This window comes from Aythya ferina (genome assembly GCF_964211825.1).
Source record: "Aythya ferina genome assembly, chromosome: 3".
NCBI lineage: Eukaryota > Metazoa > Chordata > Aves > Anseriformes > Anatidae > Aythya > Aythya ferina.
The window spans coordinates 16,273,745-16,298,042 of NC_140298.1; the positions used below are offsets into that span (position 1 = coordinate 16,273,745).

Genomic DNA, 24,298 nt, shown 5'->3' on the forward strand with positions numbered 1-24,298 from the left:
AGACTCGATGTTTCATTCCACAGCATTCTGAAGGACAACAGAAACCTCAAGCGGATACACAATGATGCCCTGCGAGGGGCCACGGGGCCAGATGTCCTGTAAGCATCAAACCCCTCCTTTATCTAGTTGTGTAGACATCCCCCATTAACTGCACTTTGCTAAGCGGACTACATGCTTGATCAGATACCCTCTGTGTGTAAAATGGAAACATATCGATAAGATGCCATGAAATTGCAGGGCAGAAGACTCAGGCAGCACCACAACAAACACTTATCAGACAGCTTTAGCCTTGGCCTCTGCCCCATAGAGATTTGTGTGGCTTTAGTTATATTTGTGTCAGATCCTACTGATACTCTCTCTCTGTGTCTATCCTGACATGACTAAGTAACTTGTATTTTGGCAGGATGCGTATGTTTTTACAACATATTATTTTAGAATTTGGTTATAAAAGTGAATGAGTTGATCACATGGTATAAGCCAATGCAGAATAAAACATATTATCCTTCTCATGCTTTGTTAGTCAAGTACATACTTGAGGGCTGCACTGGCTGAAGCAACATGCAATAAAACCCAACGGGCGGCTCTGTAAATAGCTCTCTGTGCCACATATGCCATTGCATTCCTTTCATTGGTGCTTTGCAGTGCAGAGCATTACTAGCATCACTCTCACAATTGTAGATTTTTTTTTCCCTGTTTAATGGCCTAACTCTGACAATATTCGGTCATATAACTGGCCTTTCCTCATGCAAGCAAGCAGCCCCTCTGAAGTTACTCTAAGCCAAACTACTGAAGTTTGTATTTGCAAGAATGGAAGACTCTTTTGTTTGTTTCAGTTATTAACCATGTAATTAAAATATCTAGAACAAGGCCCAACATGGTAGGTTTTGATTTCCACCAGGATAAAGCCAGCCCCTTGCCTGTCTGGGACTGCTGGGTTGCAGTATCACACCCTACATCTCTGAGATGGACATTGGGTGGCTTTGTAGATGTAGGCCTTCATGAAAAAAACTGAGTCACTGCTATCTTCTCTTCACACTTCAGCGCTGCTTTTATCTGTATGAAAAGAAACAAGAGTGCTCTCTGTTTTGTAGGGATATTTCTTCAACGGCATTGGAGTCCCTGCCTAGTTACGGGCTCGAGGCCATTCAGATCCTAAATGCAACATCATCATATTCATTGAAGAGGCTGCCAACTCTGGATAAGTTCAGCAGTCTTCTGGAAGCTGTTCTAACGTATCCCAGCCACTGCTGTGCTTTTCGAAACTTGAGGACAGAGAAGTAAGTCCAAATAGCACACTGTTCTGCAGGACTTCAGAAACTCCAAGATGGCAGTCCTGCTTTGTTTAGCTGGCGGGGTTGGATTATCCTTGCTCCAGTGGCAAGGAAGCTGTGGACTGTAGCAAGGCCTCACTCCAAACATACCCCTAAATCCAGGAGAGCTATTTCTGCTCCTGTTATTGGAGAAATATGTCTCATCCATGATCTGCCAGCAGGGACATTATTCTAAGTCTGCTGAAAGCTTGTATTTTTCTTGATATCTCAGTTAAAAAAAAAGCCAGTTGGAAGATACACTACCATCAAGAGCACTTCAACCTTAAAAAAAAAAAAAAAAAAAAAAAAATGCAGTCTTTAGCTAAGCAGTTTATTTAATGCAGGTACTGTAATGATCTTGTAGAAAAGACAGGCTTTCACTTTCTCACTGAAATAAGGACCTGACACAAGCCTGCAGAAAGAAGTTACACGCAGCTTAGTACCAGCCCTTTCAGATGACAGTAGACAGCATTGTTCTCCCTACTTCACAGCTGGAAACTGTGGCACAGAGAGCATTTCCCATCCACTAATTTGGCACAGTCAATTTGAGACAACTGGAGTTAAATTTTCAGCATTTTTGCTCCAAAGAAATCAACTCTCAGCTGGCTGTAGTCAGCCAAAGCAACTCCAAATTAGTTTAGTTATGAGCTATGAGCATTCCACACTTCTCACCTATCTCACATGAAGTCTGCAGTAAAGATGTGTACCAAGCAGCAAGTCGTGAGGTGTGAGGTGATTAGTGTGACCTGCATGTGGTCAGATCAGGGCTGCGTTGCAAGGATAGGAATAGAATAAAAATCTTCAGGGTAAAATTAGGGGTAATGTTATGCTTTCTTTTCATTTCAACAAGTGATTTCTGCTTCTACAAGAATAAGGCAAAGATCCTATAGTCAAGTGTTTCCATCGCTACCAAATGCTGATTCAGTCCCAGTGCAAGTCTCTCAGCATGTTGTACGCAGAGGCAACTCTGGGACAAAAAAATGTTTTATTCATTCTGACTTTAAAATTACCATTGCACATATGCGAAAAGAGACCAAAGTAAAGTTGCAAAGATAACTGCGTTTCTCATGTTTATTAATTTTCAGATGCTTGGCCTTGTAACATATCATCATGCTCTGTAAAAATAGAGGTGCTCTAGGAAGTCACTTTCTTATATTCAGTGACTGTTTTCTTAAGTCAACTTTGAAAAATCAAACCTGCAAGTCAGGGAACTAGACTGTGCTCCTACCTGGCATCAAAAGTGTTCAGGTGACTGCTGATGTGTTACATATCTGCACAGCCCTGACCTCTGGAAAAACTCATACAAGCAGCAGGCTATTATTTTCTATGTGGTCTGCAGCTATAAAGGAACGAGAGGCACATCTCTGTTTTCCTTGGCATTTACTGATGACAGCAGGAGACTACAGAGACTGAGACCTTCCAGTTTAACCAGGGAAGACTCTTCTTGTGGTTACATATTCTTATGACCATGCAATGCAGCCTGTTTCTGTCTCCTTCTAACCCCCTACCCTGCCCTGAATTCTATGTGCAGTCACCCTGTCTCATATATTTTTACTACCCCTGCCCATTCCTTCATATCCCATTCTTTACCACCTGTGGACTGCACTGTGTTAGCAGAGAGACGTGGTGACAAGGTCTTAAGTATATCTGACCTCGCAAACAGGTCCACTTAAATCACAAACGTTAGGCAAATGAAATTCTCACACCAAATATTCTTGAGATCTCTGGGCTGAATGGGGGAAAACTCAACTGGCTATGACACGTCTTCAAAAAATTACAAGAAAAGCAACTTCTAAGCATCACATTCGGACTAAGACTAGTATCTTAAAGCCTTATTTCTTTTGTCATACGTAACACTTTCTGTAAGTTTCCACATGCCTGATTCTCTTAAGGCTACACAGTAGAGTATCTGGCCCATAACTTTAAAAGCCTCAAAACCAGAGATTTTTCCATGTGGCCTTTTAATTTGTTCTTTTCCAGGTAAGCCTCCCGGTATTTGTTAATAGATACACTTCTCCAGAAGCAGCCTAACTGCTACTGTTCGTACTGGTGGAGAAAGCGTCCCATACAGTATATCATAAGGCAAAACATTTATTTTACTTACAGCTCGTGTTATTTCACTACAATGAGTAAATCATAAACAATAAACAAGCTGAAAGACCATCCCTATATCCCCCATGAGGTATTGCCCACTGTCACAACATTTTAGACCTTCCCCTCCCTGCTTTCAGAGGTCTGCATGAATGCCTCCACTGTGTGAGCCCAATTCCAGTTTACCTTACATGTCTATGAAGATCCGTTGCAAGGAAGATGAGAATTTGGCCAAAATCCAGACTGAAACTCAAACTTTCTTTTCCATTCTTGTTTCAGACAAAATTCCTTGCTTTCCATTTTTGACAACTTCTCCAAACAGTGTGAAAGCACAATGAGGAAACCAACTAGGGAGATATTGTAAGTACCGCTCTGCATACAGAAGCTGGAAGTAGCAAATTCGGACCCTCCCCTCCTGCTATTCATGTGCTTTTTCTAGAACAGCATGTTTTTTTCTTTCCAATTCAGTCACCCAATTCAGTTGCACAGTAGTAATTCTAGTAATTCTACTACCACTAAACCAAAATTTGTGATTGTGATGTTCAAAAGGGTAAAAAAATAAAACAACACATAATTTCATGGGCTTTACTCACCCCAGCTTCTCTTCTAAATTCCTGAAAGGCTCTTGAAACACTGATTAAATATTTAACAAAGTTAAGGGCCTACTTGGAGACTTTTGAGGCCCAGAGATAATTGTAGGGTTCTGTTTGATCAGAAGAAGAGCTGCCAGTGTTAATACTTCTTGCCTACCTATAGAATAATTACAAGATTGTACATCATCATTTGGGCCATAGATTTTCATGGTACAGAGTCCCTGAGTTAGAAGTTTGGTTAAGCCCATGCAATTTATTACTGTCTTCTACATGTGTCTTTCCACATCATCATAGTTCTGTATGACCAGCATCCAATGGGACAGGGAGAAAGGCAAACATCAAAACTGTTGTGTTGGCTGTGTTGTGTGTCACAAGCACTAAAAATAGTTAATTCATGGACAAGTTTAAGGACTATGGAACTATCCATCCCTCTCCTGCTAAATGGGAGACCTTGGGACTTCTCTTTAGCCCTAATGTGGGATCAGATCATTACAAAGTCTTGAAAAACAAAATGCCAACACATCCAGTACAGCTGAAATGTGATTGATCCTTGCAGATAGAGGTTTCCTTAGACAGTATCTCATTTGCTGATTATTGAGTCTTCCTACACTTGCTGTTGGGTTTTATTCAGTCCTTTGTAAAGCCACAGCTGCAGCACATTTACGTGGCCTCCCAGAGAATCACAATTAATTTTAATTGGTAAGTAAAGTCAAACATATTTCCCACTCTTCCAGTTTAAACCAGGCAAGTAAAAGCAGTTTTTCATCTAAGGAAAGAAGACGTACTATAACAAGATTGGAAACCTATTTACCAAACATGAATATTTGAAAAGTAGCCCAGCTTCACTTGTCAGTTAAGACCCTGCTCCAGAAATATAGTTTAACTTACAGGCTTCAGGAGATTCAGAAGTTTAATCTTGAATCTAAGCTGTCCCAAACCTATAAATTTTACAGAGTTGTTCTCCATAGAGATGATTTCCAGGTCTCACATTGCAGACTGAGCATTTGCCCACCGAACACTCATGGTTGGGATGACTGGGTAGTAGCGAAATCAACAACTGTTCTAGATAGGCATCAGAAGGAACAGTGCTTACTTTTAAAACGTACTTTCTTTCATAGGCTTATCCCCACACTATCGATGACCTAGCAATTAGAGAACTATTTTAAACACCTGAAGATATTTATAGTTAGGCATTTTTCCAGCCTAGACTTCATATATTTCTAGCTATTGACATACCACTCTATCTTGTTAACCATGCACAGCTGCTAATCCTCACTTTATAATACTGTGATCAAATTCCTCAGCAATTCCCAAGCCGTACATAGCCTCAGGACTTTGTTGAATAAGTACATTTCCTGAGGCAAACAAGCAGAACTAATATCCTTAGGTATTTTAGTTTGTTGTTTTTTGTTTTTGTTAACTACCTGACAAAGCTATATGCATCAAGCCTATAGTCCATCAATACCAGTGCTTCTATCATTTGAACTGCACTCTACTGGCATCACGAGAAAGATGGCTCAATTGCAGGGCAATGAAGATAAAATACTTACAGATTGGTAAGTTGTATGAGAAATCATTCGAATGGATGTAACCATGACTTCTGTGGCTCTCTAAGTTTGTACCTAAACAAAAGGCATCCTTACAGGGCTTCATTGTATGTAAACATCCTGTAGAAACAAGTCTAGGAAGTGTTTTAAAACAACTAATTTGTTGTATTTTTATAAAAGAGTGCAAGCAACGTGCAACAAATAGTTCATTTCTGTTTGGGGGGGTTGTTATTTTAATAGCTACAGAGATGACTCTTACAACACATCGCTGTGGTCAGCAGAAAAGAACATGTATGCACTTGCAGCAGATGAAGAAACTTTTCCTTACAGCTACTCAGACATGTTTGATGATAGTGAAATGACCGGCTTCGAGTTCGAGTATGACTTTTGTCAGCCTAAGATACTGACATGCACCCCAGAACCAGACGCATTCAATCCCTGTGAAGACATCCTGGGATACAGCTTCCTCAGGGTGCTGATCTGGTTCATAAACATCCTCGCCATCGCTGGCAATTTCACTGTGCTCCTCGTCCTCATAACCAGCCATTACAAGCTCACAGTTCCCCGCTTCCTCATGTGCAACCTCTCCTTTGCTGACTTTTGCATGGGACTCTACCTGCTGCTCATCGCTTCGGTCGATGCCCAGACGAGCGGCCAGTACTACAACCACGCCATAGACTGGCAAACGGGCAGCGGCTGCAGCACTGCCGGCTTCTTCACCGTCTTTGCGAGCGAGCTGTCCGTGTACACGCTGACGGTGATCACCATCGAGAGGTGGCACACAATCACCTATGCTATGCAGCTGGACCGCAAGCTGCGGCTGCGGCACGCCGTGCCGATCATGCTCGGTGGCTGGGTATTCTCCATCCTGATCGCGGTGCTGCCGCTGCTGGGGGTCAGCAGCTACATGAAGGTCAGCATTTGTTTGCCCATGGATATTGAAACGGGTCTTTCCCAAGCCTACATACTGCTCATCTTGGTGCTCAATGTTGTAGCCTTCATTGTCATTTGTGCCTGTTACATCAAGATATACGTAGCTGTCCAGAACCCAGAGCTGGTAGCTGCCAATAAAGATACCAAAGTTGCCAAGAGGATGGCCATACTCATCTTCACGGATTTCACCTGCATGGCCCCTATTTCCTTCTTTGCCATCTCCGCTGCCTTTAAGGTGCCTCTCATCACAGTGACAAACTCCAAGATCTTGTTGGTTTTATTTTACCCGGTCAACTCCTGCGCAAACCCGTTTCTGTACGCAATTTTCACCAAAGCATTTCAAAGGGACTTCTTTCTGCTGATGAGCAAGCTTGGCTGCTGTAAGAGCCGAGCAGAGCTTTACCGGATGAACTATTTCTCTGCTTACGCCTCCAACTGCAAAAATGGCAGCTCGGCCCCAGGCCCCAGCAAGGCCTCACAAGCACTGCTGCTTCTGTCAGCACTAGAGAAGCCGTACAAGACACGGCGCCCTACAAAAAAAAGTCAACCGGAGCGCCAGTAGATGCAGCACCTCACAGTGCCAGCTGTAATTATTTCAGTGACCAGGGATTATCTTACAGTATCTTAAACATCTCACAATAAATAAAAACACAAGTCAATAATTCTTATGCAACAACGCTGTTCAGAGGTTCAAAGTGGTATTTTCCCTTTTTTTCTTCTGTAATGATAGGTATGGAAGGTGATTATTAGGTGAAACGCTGCTTCAGGGCGACTGGGGGAGTCCAGTAGTCAAGGTGCTCTTGAAGTTAATGTGTACTGCAGTGACTGCAGTCTGCCTCCTTTCTTTCCAGATCTGCTTCCCTGTGGTATTTAAAGCCTGTCTGCTACCTTTTGTGCCTTCTTTTTCTACTCCTATTAGCTATGCTGGAGTTGTTGGGTTAAAGAAAGGGCACTAAACTAGACGCCTCCCTTCATTTCATCAACAGAAACTTCCAATTACACAGCCACATACACCCAGTTAAAGAACAGCGTTCATCAAGCAGCGTTGTAAAGATGTCGCCAAGGAGGAGTTGACCTGCTGAACCTCTGTTACTAGCAATTTCACAGATTACATTAGATCTCAGTCAGAGCTTGTAAGTCATTTACTTTAAAATAAAAAATAACCCATATGCAGCCATGCATGATCTGGAAATTGAAAGAGATGCGATAGCTACAGAACACCAAGCACTGTATTTTGGATATCGCACATACACACATATGAATCTCATAAACTGTGAAGGCCCCCTCTCAGCAGCAGGATAGCTGCTGCCTGCACAGGCAAATAGCTGCTGCTTGTTTTCTCTCCAGGGACAATCTCGTGCATTATTTACATCTGCCCTCCCTTCAGTGTCACTGGTGCCAGTGGCATTCAGGATACTCTGGGGACTCCTCAGCACTCACATTCCAATCCCATTCCCAGCTGATAAAGCAGAGTAGTTACTTTTCAGCGACTGTTTTTCCATTGAAATGTTTTTTCATTTTCCACCACGCACTGTCTGATGCTAAGGAGATCCAGACTTGTGGCTGCATTCCTAATTCAAATAAGAATCGAGCGTTCCTTTGTTACTGCAGCATTACAAAGGGGCTTAGTTATGGGCTCCAAAAGGAAAGCTCACAGTTCTGTGGACAGAAAGAGATGCAATAGCTACAGGCTGCTGCTCAAGCCTCTTCTTAGGTTACTTATTCTTGACAGATTGGATTCACTTTCTGTAATGGGAGGAGCATATTACAGTGTCGGAAAACCAATCTGGTAGCTTGAGCCCTACATACGGCAGTTTGTTTCACAGAAGGTAAAGTAAATGTGTTTTATCTGGGCTTGTGATCAAAGTTTTAGCATCTTAGATCACATTCTGTAGATGAGACCCGCAATACCCAAAGGCAGATCCCCAGATGGTACAATATGCACCTCCCCAGCAGTCCGCAGAGAAGTGCAGCACCATAACGTCTGTGCTTACTCCAGAACAGGCCCAGTCCAACAGTTCTTGATGGCCACTGAAAGCGTAGACTGTGATGTGTAAGAAAACGTGTTTGTTATGATCACTTTAAACCCCTTACATTTTCTTTCAAGTCTGTGACAGCAACAGGATGAAAATCTGTGTTCCAAAGCATACCTCTTGTTGCCACAACACAGCACTGCAAATTAAATTTGCTTCACAGCAATGACAGGGATTCTTCGTGGTATTGAATGGTTTAGCGCTAGATTATAATTGTGTTAATTAGAAATAACATCTCTGACCCTCTCTTACCTTCAGCTTAATACCATGATTTCAGTCAGTACAACAGGTCTGCGCACAACCATAGCTATACTCAGGAGCAGTTGACACACATGGGGAATAAAGCAGGATAGAGAAGTGAAGGAGACTTACAACTCTCTGTGGTTCAGCAATCAGTAGGAATTCCATGTGAGGTACCTCTTTATATGTACCGGATGAAGAAATTGGCCTACTGCAGAATATTTACCAAAAAAAAAAAAAAAAAAAAAAAACATAGGACAAGGTAAAACAATGTCTTGAGTGGGCATCAACTGATTTAGTCATATTGCATTTCAGCAGGATGAAAGCTCACTTATATACATCAAAATTTTTCAATACACTGAAACAAGCGAGTAAAAACAACGCTTTAATAAAGATTTAGATTCACATACAAGTGACATGTTATTCTATCTTATTACTCTTGGTAAACTTCCCTGCTTTGTAGTGTGAAGTTTTAGACTGCTATTTACTGAAGTACCTTCAATGGCCATAACTGGTATTACACACTTCATCCTATCTGCAAAGCGTTTGCTAAACTGTAAGTAGTGGCAATCAAAAGCATTAATATGATAAATTATTAAGATCAAAAACACTCCGATCTGATTACTCCTTAAGGCATAGACTAAAGTAATTAGCCAACTGAGCTTACATTTTAACAAGGAACATTTTTTTCCACTATAAAAATTCCTAACTTCTGGTATTTTTACTTAGCTGCAAATATTTCATTCAAAGCTGTATGTCTTTGCCAACGTTCATTCAAGAACACGGGAAACAAAGAGCAATTCTTACGTGGTTGGATGAAGGAAAATGGAAGCACACCCTTGTGCAGCAGTACAAGCAGCCTACACAGACAGGCCATAGCTCTGCACTGGGAAAAAACCCTACTCTAATCCGTAAAGTTCATATATTTGATAACTCAGGAAGACACTGGATGGACTCTATATTAAGGTTCCTTCGCATCAAGAATGTACGGGGTTAGAAAATGCAGCTGAATGAAAATTAATGGGATGCTCAGTGGCACATCCCCTCCCTGCAAGTATTCAAAGCCAGGTTGGATGGGCTTTGAGTAACCCGATCTAGTGGAAGGTGTCCCTGCCCGTGGCCAGGGGACAGAGTTAGATTATTCTAATGATACCTGTGCTGCCAAGTTGAAGTTGGTACCACAGGTCATAATCTATGCATTTCTGCAGCATGAACACTTCAGAGCCTGTAAAAATGCTGAAATCTACAGGCATCTATCGTGTGGGAAGAGCTACATTTCCTGCATATTCATGGGTCTGAAGTGTAGCTGGACTGATGATATAAGTCAGCTGAACAGGGAAAAAGTTATATGCCAGAACATTGAAACCATTTCTGGATACAAAGCTCTTTACATATCACCCATAACATCCATAAAAAGACAAAAGAAATGCCACACTCAGGCCTTTTAGTTCAGTGTTCCTTCTTAGAGAGTGGACATCAGCAGGTAAGTCCAAAAGAACATGCAGTAAACTCAAAAGGTAGTTAAACACATACCTCCTGAAGGAATTATCTCAATGCTATCAGCACAAAGGTTTCCACCGTGATGAACAACGGTTGGTTTTCTTCCCATGTTCTCTCCAACTCTCCCCATTACTTTCCTTCTCAAGGTTTTGGCAGCCTCCCAGGGAGTAGGGAGAACCAAAGCATGTCATACAGTCTTCCTTCAGCAGATGCAGCCAGGAGAGCGGGTTGCCAGACGTGAGAGGCACCTGCCTCTGTAGCAGGATGATCCTGTTCTGAGTCAGCCTGGCCTTACCCTTTAACTTGCGATGTTGCCCTACAAGGAACAAGAGCTAGATAGGAGAAAGCTACAGCTATGAAGGGCTGGGGCCTGGGCCTCAACACATAGAACTTTTTAGATGTCTGTTTTTAGAGGAAGAAACAAAAACAAAATGCTGAAGACTGCTGGGAATGCAGGGTGAGCTATTGTCACAGGCGTGACTTCTACACATTTCTCTAAGCAAAGTTACGTTTAGGGAAGACAAAAAACTCACTGCAAGAAATGTATACGAGATGACATTTTATTATTATGCACAATTTGTATCATTCACAGCCTACTGGTCTGTAGTCATAGAAGGCAGTGGATATGCACAGAACTGAAGTTAAATGACTTCACATTGACAGTGAAAATAAATCACATTCTGATGTTAAATCACACTATTCATTGCATCTCAGCAGACATAGAAGGTATAGAATAAACAATAATAGTTCTCGTATATTGAGCTGAAGGGTCTTCTGCCCCCATTTTCTGACTTGCATATAAAGTGTCTGCCTTTAAGCTGAAGCCAAAAAAACAATACACACAAAAAAATCACACTTGCACAAATATAAAGCTTTTTTTTTCTCAACTCAGTCTTTGAAAATAAGTATCATCACTTGCAATTGTGTAGTTTTACATTTCAAGTCGTACTTCAGCTCTTATTTAAAAAAAAAAAAATGAAATTTACTTTTAAATAGTCATTTGGTATTCCATGACTTTCTTGAATTGCAAACACAGTCAATGTTCTAGCCTTTACAGCTATTCACTCCAACAATGCTTCTTTAGTGGAAAAGTAATGAAATAATCAGGAAACAGCAGAGACAAATGAGCAGGTAACAATACAGTGTTTTAATTTGCATGTATTGAACACTTATTTTACATATTTTTGCAAATTCAGTCTATTTTTTAGTAACAAAATAGGAAGTCCAGTTGTTTCACAGATGGTTAGTAAGGGAATAAGGCCGCAGTTCTGAAGTACATACTTCGATGAGGTTTCACCACTCTGCATCTCCAATGGCTTTTGCAAAAACATAGTCCTTACCCTCAAAGGACATCACTCCATCTTTTAAGTAGAACTTCCATTTGTTCTTACTTCGATGTATCTGATGAAAGAAAATTAAATCAATCCCCCGTGTCCCCCCCCCAAAAAAAATTAGACCATAATAAAAAAAAGAGCTTTTAAGCATAACTCAGTTTTAAAAACTTGTTTTTCCTTTAAAATTCTGATAACTCAAAATATGCAAGACACTTTCTCTGAACACAGCACAAATATTCAATAGAGGCAGCGGATTTCAGTTGTATATACCAGAATCTTTGCCCTCTCAAAGGAACAACTTCCTGAATCTTACTCACCGTATTCAAGTTTTCCATCTCCCTTTAAAAACACTAATTACGTAAAACATCCCTCTTACACCCTCACCCACATCCCTGCAAGGCAAAAGTAGCTGTGTGGAACCTTGTGCTGGCTGAAAAACAAGATAATAATGGAGGAATTTCATTACTGTACCACTCCCAAAATACACTGCACCCTGCAAATATGTATGGTTTAACTGAAATGCAGTTGTTTCCTTTTCCCATATGCATGGCAAAGCAATACTGCATACACAGGCATGTAAGGATAAGGCTAAAAACATGAAAACATGGCTCAGAAGCAAATACTGCCATACAAAACAGTGAGAAAGAATGTTCACATTATTTCTTATTCAAGTCCTGCAAAACAATCTATACTACAGAAAGTTTAATACTAAAAGAAGGAATTTTAACCATCTCTAACAATTCCTTGGATTTTAAGCATCAGCCTATCTCCAGATTCAGAAAATAAGGGGAAAAGAATTTAAAAAAAAAAAATTGTTTTGCCTTTGGCATTCTTTTATAGATAACTATATAATTTAACAGGTAACTATTTCCATCTACTTTCTACTAGACCTACTTGTCTTTATTAAATCTATATAGAAAGGGGAAGTTATCAACATTTCCCCCAACTTCTAACTGCCAATTTTCAATGACATCTGATATTAAAGTTTCCTATAGACATGTATAGAATTGAACTTACTAGTTTTTAAAAGAATTTTTTTCAACTCATTACAGACAAAACTTGTTATAGATAGCAACATCTACTACCTGTAGCATCCATAACATCAAACTAAGTTACAATGCTTCAAAATTTTGTGCAACTTTTCAACACAGTACACACTGTGGCTCAATTTCAGATGCATTTTCCACACACATCCCTGCAGCTACATTTTCCAAAATAACAAGCTTCAGAAACATTCAATCTGTTACACTTGAGTAAAGACAATTTTCTCAGCAGCCCACTGTTTCCTAAAGCACAGTCCCCTTTAAGGCAGACCTAGTTGAACATACAAAAAAATTATCACTAGTCTCTTCTGAAAGCATAAAAGCAAAGTCACTTTTTTTTTTTTTTTAGAAACTATTAGACATATTTTTCCACATCTGCTTCCAAAATAAGATGGGCATTTGTTTTGTCAACTTTTAAGCTATTAACATGCAAGTGTCCAAAACATACCTAGTACTTAACTTCATCTCCAAGAATTCAAAATAAAGTTAAAATTTAAACATTAAAATAAAGCAGGACAAAACGGCCCTTAGTGACTGTTTGGCTTTTCACCTAACAGGATTCTGGTAGTAAGTCTTCCAGAAAGCACTTCAAAGACAAAAGATAGGGAATAGAAAAAGGTGTGTGTGTGTGTGTGTGTGTGTGTGTGTGTACTGTTTCGAAAGTCTTAATTCATGGCCAAAGATGCATGTATACATACAAGAAGCTGTTCACATAACTTCAAAATTTAAGGAAATGCATAAGCTTTTGCAGCTTTACAAGTCTTAATTTTGAAAGCTTTGGCCCCTTTCTCTTTATGAACCCTTTAATTGTCCTCATTTCAGAAAATAACATACAGGTCTTCAGAGGACTGTCAGCTAAACACATTTAAACACTCAATTATTACAGCATTAGTTTTTCTTTAAAAGACACTGACAGCAGTCCAGATACGGATTTGCTGAAGATGCTATTTATAATGATTAAGGGACAAAGATAAAACTACTTACTGTACCTTGTCATACTGACAAACTATCACGTTATCTGTGTCAAACAAGTCTGGAACATCCTGTTCACTGACATCATCATCAGAATTTAATGGATCCTAGAGTTTAAAAATGCATTTAAGAAGTATTTTATACATTCTTGCAAAAATATAGTGTTGAATAGCTTGATATTAAACACAACCAGAACAATAAAGGTTAACACAAAAAATCAAGACTTAGAAGCTATGGTCCACAAAGCTCACTTAGAATCATCTTTACATGCTTATGTTCTCAAAAACATTCCCCCAAAACAAAAACCACCAAAAAAAAAAAAAAAAAAGGTCAAAATAAAGCAGAACTGCTAAATGCCCAAGCTGACCCTAGTAACTAGAATGCTCACCAACTGTCCAGACTCCATAAGTTAATTCTCTTGTGAGCATCAAGGACACAAAATTTCATCTTTTTTTTTTTTTTTTTTTTTTTAATTTAAAACAAAGTGCTACACTTCCACCGTGCTGTTCTCTGTCTAATCCCCTGTGGTTCTTCAGAAGGAATAGTACAACTTGATTTGTATCAGGATCTTACTTAAAAGAACTCAATTCCACTGAGGTCAGGGTTTCACCACAGAACTTTAATGCTGGTGATTAAGTATTTTAAGTGATCCAATAAACAAATGATCTCATTCATTTGTTCATGCTCCTCATAATGAGCCCCCTAATAATTCCTCAGTGGCATCTCCTCTTGAGAGACATAGGTAACCTAACTACGTTCTCAGCATTAAACTTAGCAGGGGCTGTTCTGGGTCCAACAATTCAGTATTCAGGGTAGATGACATTATTGTAACGTGCTTCATAAGGCTTGAAAGTATATTACCTCCTCAACAATATCTATTTGGGGCTCTTCATTATCACAGCTACTGCTGCTAGAATCCATGTTTGAAATACTGTCACCTTCTTCATCCTCTCCTTCATCCTCATCCTCCAGAACTTTTAGATCCTCTGATTCAATAATACCAATGAATTCATTCTCGTCTGTGTCTTTTGTGTGTGACATTTCTTCCTTGGGAGAAGCATCACCAGTTCCGTCTAGCTGAATTATGCCTTCGATGTCACTGCAGATATCCTTCTCTGATCGTAAATTAGATTCCACCTGCTCAGTAGGTTCCAGCTGACAACAATAAAGAAGACCAGAGATGGCTTGTGAAGTAACCCCACATAGCTTTCATTGTTCACTACAAAGCCTGAGATTTTTGTTTAATAAAGCAACAAGATTCATGGCACTTCAGTGGGAGTTTCAAATCCTGGACTACTTGTAAACCCTGAGTATGTTTGAAAAATCTTGTTCTTACACCTACCTTAAATGGAATCCACGTCAAATATTCATTCCCTCAGTAATACAGAAATACATTCTCTTACACTTCTCTTTAAACACTATTGTACTTGACTTCTTTAGAAAAAGATGTTCAAACTGGCCTCTAGAATTTCTATTTTAAAGAAAATTCCAATAACTTGAAAACTATTTCTTATTTTTGAAGTAAAAACAAGATTAATCCATTTATTTCCCTCAAATCGAAGTGTTCTGTTTAAATACCATATAAAAAATGAGAATAAATACCTCACTACTTCAAGGTACCGTTCATAAAAGCACTAGAATTCCAAAACAGAGAGTTCACAGGAACATGAAAGAGCTCTAAGCTTTCAGTGATCTTAGGTTTCTCATTAAATCTTTATTGGAGTGCTACATTCACATCCACATACACTTTCTAATTCAAGGAAGTTAACACTTTGTTATGATCTTCCATTCTTCCTACAGTCTACATCATCCTGCCCAAGTGTAGACGAGCAACATAAGATGCTTTCTATTTACAGGCATTTTCCATTACTGTTATTAAATTTGTTTTTACTAAATTTGCCTCGATATCATATAAGCGCTACAATTCAAAGTCAGCACACCAGCCTCAAGTTGTATTTGCAAATGATTTCTGGAACATAGATTTGATGAAGTCAGAGCAGAGGCTTGATCAATAAAATTATTTTTAAGTTTTCCACAAACCTCTATCTGAATTCTAGCTTGTCAGGACTTTCTTCCCAAGGAAATGTATTTCTTAGCAGCAGATTTTCACTTATGGAATCTGACTTTTCATACTCGGTATGGGCTCTCAATATAAGTTAATTGCTCTTCACATGTTATGAGTTAAAATTAATCCCTGTCGACAATCCAAAAGCAATTTTACAACTGGCCAGTATCCACACGCAGATTCAGCATCAAAATGACATGGTAGTTCTCAAAGCATCATTCATGCTTGCTCAGAGACAGAAACCAATTATCTCAAAAAAAAAAAAAAAAAATAGCCTATAAATCTGTGAATGCACTGTATCTATCCCACACACCTACAGTGTTTTTCAGATTGATGTTGTATTCAACCCAAATATTTCAACAACACTTGCAACCAAAACTTTAAATACAAAAAATAAGCAGTCAGCTAATTGCTCTTCAAAACAAGCTCAAGAGTGAACTTTAAAATGAGGATTTTTATCATCATTCATAGGTACTACTTACAGACATCTTTGATCACGTCTCTTACAAAACCTGTTCTTCAAACAACCATCTACAACAGCTGTATTTTCACTGGATGAGAAATGAAAAAGGTCCTACCTTGTCCGTGGGAGCAACAGTGTCCTCATCTTTCAAAACAGTGTTATCATCCAAACTTTTGCCCATCATAATCATCTCAATGATATCATCAGACACCTGCTGTTGTAGTGATTCCTGAGGCTCAGTGTCTAACTGCCCCTCCACATCCAGCAGCAAACTGCTTGAGTTGTTTGCCTCAACAAAGTCAGAAGGAGAAAACACTTCAGAGGATTCTGAATTAAACACAGGTGTATCAAGGTTGCCATGCTGGGATTTCTCTGTAGACTCCGCATGCTGATTCTGCACTGCATTGGGTGCAATTTGCTGCTGGCTCTCTGTAGGCTGCTGAACCAACGCAGTACTAGTAGAGTTCTCCAAGTGTTTATTTTCTGTGGCACTTGGTTGAACTGCCACAGTCTGTTGGACAGCAGTCTTCTGAGTTTGCAACACATCTGCAGTTGCCTGGACAGAAGGTACGTTCACTGGTGCAACACTGGCCACATTGGTGTGCAGAATTGAAGGTTGCCCAACCGACTGAAATATTTGCTGAATAGGAAGTTGCAGAATATTCGCATCTCGGCCCTGTGTAACCATAACAGGAACGTTTACCTTATAAAGCTGCCCTACAAAGAGAAGGATGAAAAGCTGCTTCAGCTACAGATCCATCTAGGCCAGCGTCCCATTATCAGTAACAGCCAAGAGGAAATAATCAGGCAAACTACAAAGAAAAAGGATGTTTACAAAGGAGTACTTTCCCGAAGCACACTTTCAGACATTTAGGAGTAAAAAAAGCTTGCTTTAAATTTGTTAACACGTCATTTCAGAAACAAAGGAGTACAAGATGAAACAGTAAACTGTTGCCCATCTCCATGGACAGATCATTATTTTAAGGGCATCCCCACTAAAATACCAATACAGTCCTAAACGTAAGACTCATAGTTTATCTGTCTTCTCCTTGCATAAAGAGGACTCCAAATACTGAATCCTTAATTATCATCATCAGTGTTAGAATTAAGATGCCAGAGCTAGTTTGCCAAATTAATTTTTCTTTTCTCCACACATTTGCTTACACATACAGTCATTGGTATCAGCCTACAGCATTCAAAACCTTAGAAGCTATACCTGAAACAGACATATAGGACATTACTGCTTAAAAAAGAACAGCTGTTTAAGGAGAAAATCAATCTATGACTAACATAAGCCATCCATTCATCAAACTCCAACCAATACAAGCAAGTTTTTGTACCACCAATTTCATCAGCAAAAAAGGGTGAGCAAAAAGGGTGATGGGTGGTTACATTTTATTCGAATATAAAATCAATTTCATTCTGAAGCACCAGAACGTCTTTGTCAGTTTAACACATGAAAGACTAGCCCTCATACAGGGCAAGGGGATATCTATGCCTGGACTGACAAAGGAACACATTTGCCAGCAGCTGTAAAACAAAAAAATGGCATCACCTGGCAGCCCACATTAACTAATGCTGCGAGTGTACACAAGTGACACACCAACTAATCAATATAATTACTTCCTCCATGCAGTAATTACACACTACAAAGGAAGAGGATAAGTGGCTCCACCCACCTATACTTCACATTTGTTTTATCTACTGCACTTAGAACCATCTTTCAATATTCACATACAGTCAATGAATGCCCTGTAACGTTTTACGTCTCTTCTTTAATCTTACCAGATGTAGTCTGTAGTGTCATTCCAGCTGGTACGTGTATAGGATAAGCAATACCCGAAGGGAGAGCAAGAGTTGCACCTGGTCGTGAAGCACCCTAGATACACAAGAACTTTGTTAAGTAGCAGTGCATACCTTATTCTATCAGGGCCCTAAATGTCACATTTAACACACCCAGAAAGAGGCCCCTTTGCAATCATCTCTACTGAAGAGTTGCTTTAGACTTTTTATACATAGGCAGATAAAGAGTATTTTGTAATTGCAAGCACGATGATTGGCCTCAAGTGCTTTATGTTTTCCAGTTATCACATCCTCTTTTCATTAAGAACTTTCCTGTAGCCCCTCAAAGAACACACCATTCAAAACGATACTCTTCCACTCAAAGCCACTTTTACCTAAGCTTATGCATTAAGTACAGACTCCTTGCCCACAAAGACACTTCACATCATTCTCTTTTTCTCCCGGAAAGAAAACCATTGCATATAAGATGCCCTTTCAAACTAGCTGTTCCTAGGAAGCCCAAATTTAAAGTCAGGGAACTTGCATGTTACACAAATACCTTCCCAAAATTATATTTCAGTTTGGCAAGGTAGTTGGCTGGAGGCTCAGGAGGCACTCAACAAGTTCATCAAGCTCTTACAATACATCCTTCTCCCCCACACCCAACTCCACTATGCCAATAGTTCAGAACCTATCACTCCAAAAACACTCACTTTCATCTGGATGATTTCTGTGCTTCACAGATAACACTGCTTCCAACTTCATTAGTGCTGGCATTTCCCAACCACACATTATTTTAACATCCAGTAATAATAAAAAAAGTTATAAAAATGATGCCTACATGTACATTTCCACTTCTTCCAACCTCTGGGCTAAGTTCATGCAGCCACATTTTCCAACACTCTTCTGCCTGCACTGCTTGCGAAACCAACTGCCTTTTTTTTTTTTTTCCCTCCACTGCTCACACAGCAGCAGAGTTTGAGCACTCCTTCTGCAGACTCTTACCTTTTGTATGGTTTTCATCAAATAAAAAAAATAAATAAATAAACAAACACACTGAGTTTCCTCAGCTGTGCATATTCCCTCAGCAGACTCCTGGTACCCTGCCTACTATGCCATGTTCTACAGATATAATTGTCATGAGAAATGCTAACTTTTTCAGTCACTAAATGTTGTTCTAAAGCACCCATACACCAAAAAGAAAAAAAATAAATACAGAAAATAAACCCTTAATATGTGCATCCCCTCAAGCCTGTGAAAAACTGACAAACTTAATCATTTTAAATTTCAGAATAATCAAAATAAGAATTCACTGCAGCTACCTACCAGGCCTGCTGCCGTGAAATGCTGTAAACCTCTGCCAGCTGGGATGACTAAGGAAGCAATTTAAAAAAAATTACAAAAACATGTGCATCTCAGAAACAGTTGATCATTCAGTAATTCACAGCATGCAGTCCTGAAACTAAAGCAATCTTAACCTCAGCTCAGACTCATTAGATCAACAATAAGTAAGCACATCCAGACAAGGCTACTGAATATACTTCCTTTCAAGTTGCTTCAAAGCTTATGCTGTACTCAGGGCAGGGGTTATACCCTGAATTTATAAAACTCGCATTCTGTTAAAAGTTGGTCTTGGAGTTTTTGTTGTTTAAAATATTTATCTATTTGATCTGCTTAATAAGTAGTCCTGTAAAATCTAAGCACACCATTTCTATTTATTAATATGACTACAAACACACGTAAAATGCACTGCCTTATCAACAAGAGGAAAATGTTTAAGTGGTTTCCCACTCTAGCACAAATCCAATGGTGATAATAGCAGGAAATGTAGGATGGGTTTTCAAAAGCATTACATACTTCATTGAGGGAAGACAAACCAAAGAGAAAGCTTCTGCAAGCTTTGAGACGGGAAGAATTTAGGCAGCCCTAACTACTTCAAAAACCTAGACCATAGGACAATTCAAATCCTATTAGAAACAAAAATAAGAAGTCAGGTGGCTTTAACAGAGTCTGATGTGCCTTAGCATCAGCTGCCCTTCCAAACGTTAGGAATAACAAGGGAAATAAAGTTCAAATATAAAGCTTCCAATAGCAAACAAGCCCCAAAATAAATCCCCTTTAATTGCATAGAATAAATAAAGTATCTGTCTTCCAAAAACAGTCCAAATATGAAGACTGTAAAAATAGTAAGTAGATGAAAAGTACCTGCCCAACCTTGAAATGTTCTCCATGGGCACTGTGACACAGATTTTCATTAAATCATCACATATCATTATTTTTTTTTTCTTCATGGGGAAGTTCCTTATGTGCTTCACACTCAGAGAAGCCTCAGCTGAGCGTTATGTTCTATCATAACATTAGCACAGTGGTCAGCTGGACTCAACTGAGAAGAATATGTCCTGATGTATGAGCCTGTATGAAAGTCAAATATTTCTGTGCACTGTGAATACTGCTTTTAGGAGTACTGAAAGACAGACCGAAAAATCTTCCCAATACTCACACTCTTCTGTTTGAGCAAGTGCTTGAATTTTAAGAAAAGCTGAACCAGGTTAACCTCCACCATGACAGCAGAGCTCCAGAGCACAAACACGTCATGTAACCCTCAGCACACATCATGCCACACCTTAAGCGTGAAGTGAAAGCTTAACACTTTTGATGAATTTGCAATTGAAGGGTTACTCTTCTGGACTACAGACAAGAAGACTAAAATTCTCTTCACGTTTTCCTGCTGGAAATAAATGGCAGATCAAATTCATTTAGACATACCTGCATTAGTTTATCATAGTTTAATTTGTCCTTTACTGGTCAAATTTTGCTTTCAGATACGTACTGTTCCCCATCATGCTAGATATATACACATGCATTGCAAACCAAGATCATTCCAGCAACTTCAGGTCTTCCAAAACATTCTTGAAACACTGAGCTATTCTTAAACTGCATTTGCAACATCTGACCTGATGAAGCCTGCAAAACACGATGAAAAGTGTGTGGCAACTGCAAGGTGAACCGTGAAGAATGCTGGCTATGTCTGAAGAAGCCTTCTGTTGCTTTAGACTGCATCACCTTGGTTTCCCAAAGCTGCAGAGAGAATATTAAGGTCAGCAGACATCAACTTCAAAAATCAAACCACATCTAACATGATAATCAAGTATTCCTAGCTCTTCCACAGGTAAATTGATTCTATCCAATAAGCATGGCTACACTCACTACTAGACCTCCAGCATCCAATATAACGTTCACAGAATACTTGTAATTCTGAGTTAGGGCTAAAGTTTACATGTTTTAGATGGCCAAGAAACAGACAAGTATGTCATCTCCAAAGATAAATATGCATGCATACACATTTTATTAATGCAATGGAAACCAACAAACCTGCTTCAAGTCTTTCAAAACCTGTTCATCTACACCCTCTTCAGTAAAGAGTTCCCGAACACCTTCAATCACATCTTCAATAACGGACTTGTAGAGTTTAAGCTATATGTAAATTTAAAAAATTAAACATTTTCAAGTTAAGATGAGTATTAAGGCATTTGAAATGATAACATACAAGTCTAATGTGGCTGCATAAACTACTACTACAAACTGAACAATGCAGACCAAGCTGTGTAATACACTAAATACTGTCAAATGCAAAGGTCTGCAAGTCTACCAGATACACAAGTCCAGTCATTCCCTTAAATCTGTAGAACTAATAAGACATTCATGGAAAAAAATACTGGATTTGAGCCTCAAATTAATGACTTCTGTGGGCTACAGAAATGCTTAAGAAATCCTAGAAATGTTAGAAAAAGCAATCGCTGTGGTGTATTTTGAAACCTAGTATGTTTGGAGTGCTGGTTTAAAATTGACATTTACTGCTCAGTATCATTCTAGAACCCAGCATCATAACCTCTATCTTGAGGAGCAACTAATAGTACAAGCTACTAAAAATGAGATGTGCCAGTTTTATCAGAAGCATAACATAAGCAACCTGAAAAAAAAAAAATCCCTTTGTGACAATAGTCTGATGCCGTATAGTAGTTTAGCTGTGGAAATTATAATCCTACATAATATATACATGTATATCATTCATCTTATATTACAACAGGACTCTAACACAACATTTTATTAGTTCATCCATGTAAGTGGATCCTAGTTCTCCACTCAGATCCAGACAACAGATACAACCACACACCAGCTTCAAGATTTACCCACTCATATCAAAAAGGAGGATAACAAGCTTTTAGCAATATAAGGCTTACTAACCATGACTATCATCACCACCAGAACAGCCTACTAATAAAAGGTGAAAGATGAAGTTTATTAGGAAACCTTGGAAGCTAGGACACCAGGATTTTAACTTCCATTTTTCTAATTTAACAACAAATAAACGTTTTACTGCTGTACAGTTGTTCTACACTGCAGGCAATAACCATCCTTTTCAAAGTTATTAAGTAGTAGCACATTATGCTTTTTGTGAAAAGCAATCAGCACAATTTTAGCTACTCTAAAATGACCTTAAGTTTGACTTCTTACAGGAGCTTAGAGATCTCCAGGAGCTTCCCCTGCCCACTTCAGGGCTGCAGGAACAGGGGGAAAAAAGGAGATTTGTCCCACTACAAAAAGATGCTGACTAGCCTGTATGTCAAAGGCTTGGCCTTCACTGTTAATGCAAAAGAGCAGAACTTAAACCACTTTGCTTTCAACAGGCCTATTCCTCTCCCCAAAATGTCCAAGGAGTTTTGTATTAAGCACAGCCGTACAGCAAGGACAAGCATTTATTACACCATATACTGAGTTAAAAACCCTACAAAACAACCGTAAAATCCGAATTAGCAAAGAATAGACAGGAGCACGGGCCCCGGGGGCAACCCCTCCTCTCCCCCGACCGGGAGCAGCCATTGCCCCGGCCCCGGCCCCGGCCCCTGCCCAGCCCCGTCCCGTCCCGTTCCCCTGCTCGGAGCCGGCCCCGGCCCCCGCCGCGAGCCCTCACCACGGGGCTGCCGTGAGCCATGGCGGCGGCTGCCCGCGGCCCGCCCGCACGCCTTAAGGCGCCGTTGCCATGGCGGCGCGGCCCGGGGGCGGCGGGCCCGGGCCGGAGGCGGGCCGAGGGGTTGGGGGCCTTGGGGTAAAATTGCAGTTCTGGGAGGCTGTGCCACATGATGGTTGTTTATCAGGCCTCTTGGAAGGGTGGGTGGGGAGGGTTCTGTGGGTTGAGGTTGATAGTCTCAACATTATGACTCATGGAATCATTAAGGTTGGAAGAGACCTACAAGATACCTGGTCCAGCCATCATCCTACTACCATTAAACCGTGTCTGTAGGCACCGCGTCCAACCTTTCCTTAAACACTCCCAGGGACGGTGACACCACCACCTCCCTGGTCAACCCATCTCAATGCCTGACTGCTCTTTCTGAGAAGAAATGTCTCCTCGTTCCCAACCTGAACCCTGGTGCAACTTGAGGCCATTCCCTCTAGTCCTATCACTGGTTATCTGTGAGAAGAGGCTGAGCCCCAGCTCCCCACAGCTTCCTTTCATGTAGTTGCAGAGAGCAATAAGGTCTCCCCTGAGCCTCTTCTCCAGACCAAACACCCCCAGCTCCCTCAGCCGCTCCTCACAGGACTTATGTTCCAGGCCCTTCACCAGCTTCATAGCCCTTCTCTGGACACACTCCTGGGCCTCGAGATGTCCTTCTTGTAGTGAGGGGTCCAAAGCTGAACATGGTACTCGAGGTGTAGCCTTACCAGAGTAGAATACAAGGGTTGCTTCACTTATCTAAAAAAAAAAAAAAAAAAAAAAAAAAAAAAAAAAAAAAAAACATTGTGTTTTGCTAATGTGTTGAGAAGGAAAAATAAATGAATCCCTGATCCAATTATTAATACAGAGGAAGAGTCGAACTTTTTTTTTTATTGAAGATGAAGTTGTTGGAAGGTTATCATGCTATGGAACCTGTGAAAAATCATTTGGAAAATTTAAAACCTCTTGTTTCCATCCCATTTAAAACTGGTCTCCTTACGCTTGATCTTGTACTGCCAGTGTCACTCCCAGCCCACTGCATCGCCCAGCCATAGGGCCTCAGCAGGGCCTTGTGAATGACAAACATTCATCTGGAATGGGCCACAAACCTGTCGAAAAAGAGTGACCTTGATGATCCAGGTAGGCAGGTTAATTCCCCCCTGAAATGTACATAACGCTTTTGTTTTATTTCTTTGAAATAATTAGTAAGTTTCCACAAAATTCTTCAACTGGAAATTTCCCTTTTTCAGAAAGTACAGATCCTGTGGGCAATATTCAGATTGCATAATTGGTGGTCTCTGAGTAATGTGCAACTAAGAGCTCTAAAGGAACTATATGTCTAGTAGGAACTTGGTGATCTCAAGAGAAAAGGTGATGTGGACCATTAGCTGAAGCA

General features: G+C 40.0%; 2 protein-coding genes across 6 annotated transcripts in view; one reads left to right on the forward strand and one right to left on the reverse strand.

Moving 5' to 3' along the window:
- Positions 1-9,157, forward strand: part of LOC311435196 (lutropin-choriogonadotropic hormone receptor) — a gene marked incomplete at its 5' end in the record, with an annotated part of 28,779 nt that extends 19,622 nt beyond the window's left edge. The window contains 5 exons of one of the 2 annotated variants that reach the window (XM_084515923.1): positions 24-98; positions 1,092-1,277; positions 3,681-3,761; positions 5,428-5,550; positions 5,782-9,157. In XM_084515923.1, coding sequence (XP_084372049.1) covers positions 24-98; positions 1,092-1,277; positions 3,681-3,761; positions 5,428-5,550; positions 5,782-7,036 — 1,720 coding nt within the window. In that variant the 3' untranslated portion in view covers positions 7,037-9,157. The remainder of the gene's footprint in view (positions 1-23; positions 99-1,091; positions 1,278-3,680; positions 3,762-5,427; positions 5,551-5,781) is intronic. The other variant, XM_084515924.1, reaches the window with a different exon arrangement.
- A 2,214-nt stretch (positions 9,158-11,371) lies between these two features.
- On the reverse strand, positions 11,372-22,984 carry GTF2A1L (general transcription factor IIA subunit 1 like). 4 transcript variants are annotated; one of them, XM_084514190.1, is made up of 10 exons: positions 22,879-22,907; positions 22,152-22,178; positions 21,279-21,380; positions 20,861-20,984; positions 19,233-19,279; positions 17,910-18,003; positions 16,240-16,841; positions 14,458-14,751; positions 13,614-13,703; positions 11,372-11,648 (listed from the first exon to the last, which is right to left on the reverse strand). In XM_084514190.1, exons 1-10 carry the CDS (start codon positions 22,897-22,899, stop codon positions 11,541-11,543), a joined length of 1,509 nt encoding a protein of 502 aa, XP_084370316.1. In that variant the 5' UTR covers positions 22,900-22,907; the 3' UTR covers positions 11,372-11,540. The 4 variants fall into 4 exon arrangements, with proteins under 4 accessions (XP_084370316.1, XP_084370318.1, XP_084370317.1 ...); XM_084514192.1 differs by having other exon boundaries at positions 22,152-22,181; positions 22,879-22,905; XM_084514191.1 differs by lacking the exon at positions 22,152-22,178 and having other exon boundaries at positions 22,879-22,984.
- Positions 22,985-24,298: the final 1,314 nt, after the last annotated feature.

What these genes read in the sequence shown, in the direction of transcription:
- GTF2A1L (XM_084514190.1), bottom strand. Translation starts at nt 22,899, where the DNA reads ATGGCTCACGGCAGCCCCGTG. An exon ending in TTTTGAAAGACTTGAAGCAG is followed by an intron (nt 20,985 to 21,278) that starts GTTTGTTGGTTT and finishes TTCTCTCTGCAG; the next exon opens with CTTTGGGAAACCAAGGTGAT. An exon ending in TGTTTTGCAGGCTTCATCAG is followed by an intron (nt 19,280 to 20,860) that starts GTCAGATGTTGC and finishes TTGCTTCCTTAG; the next exon opens with TCATCCCAGCTGGCAGAGGT.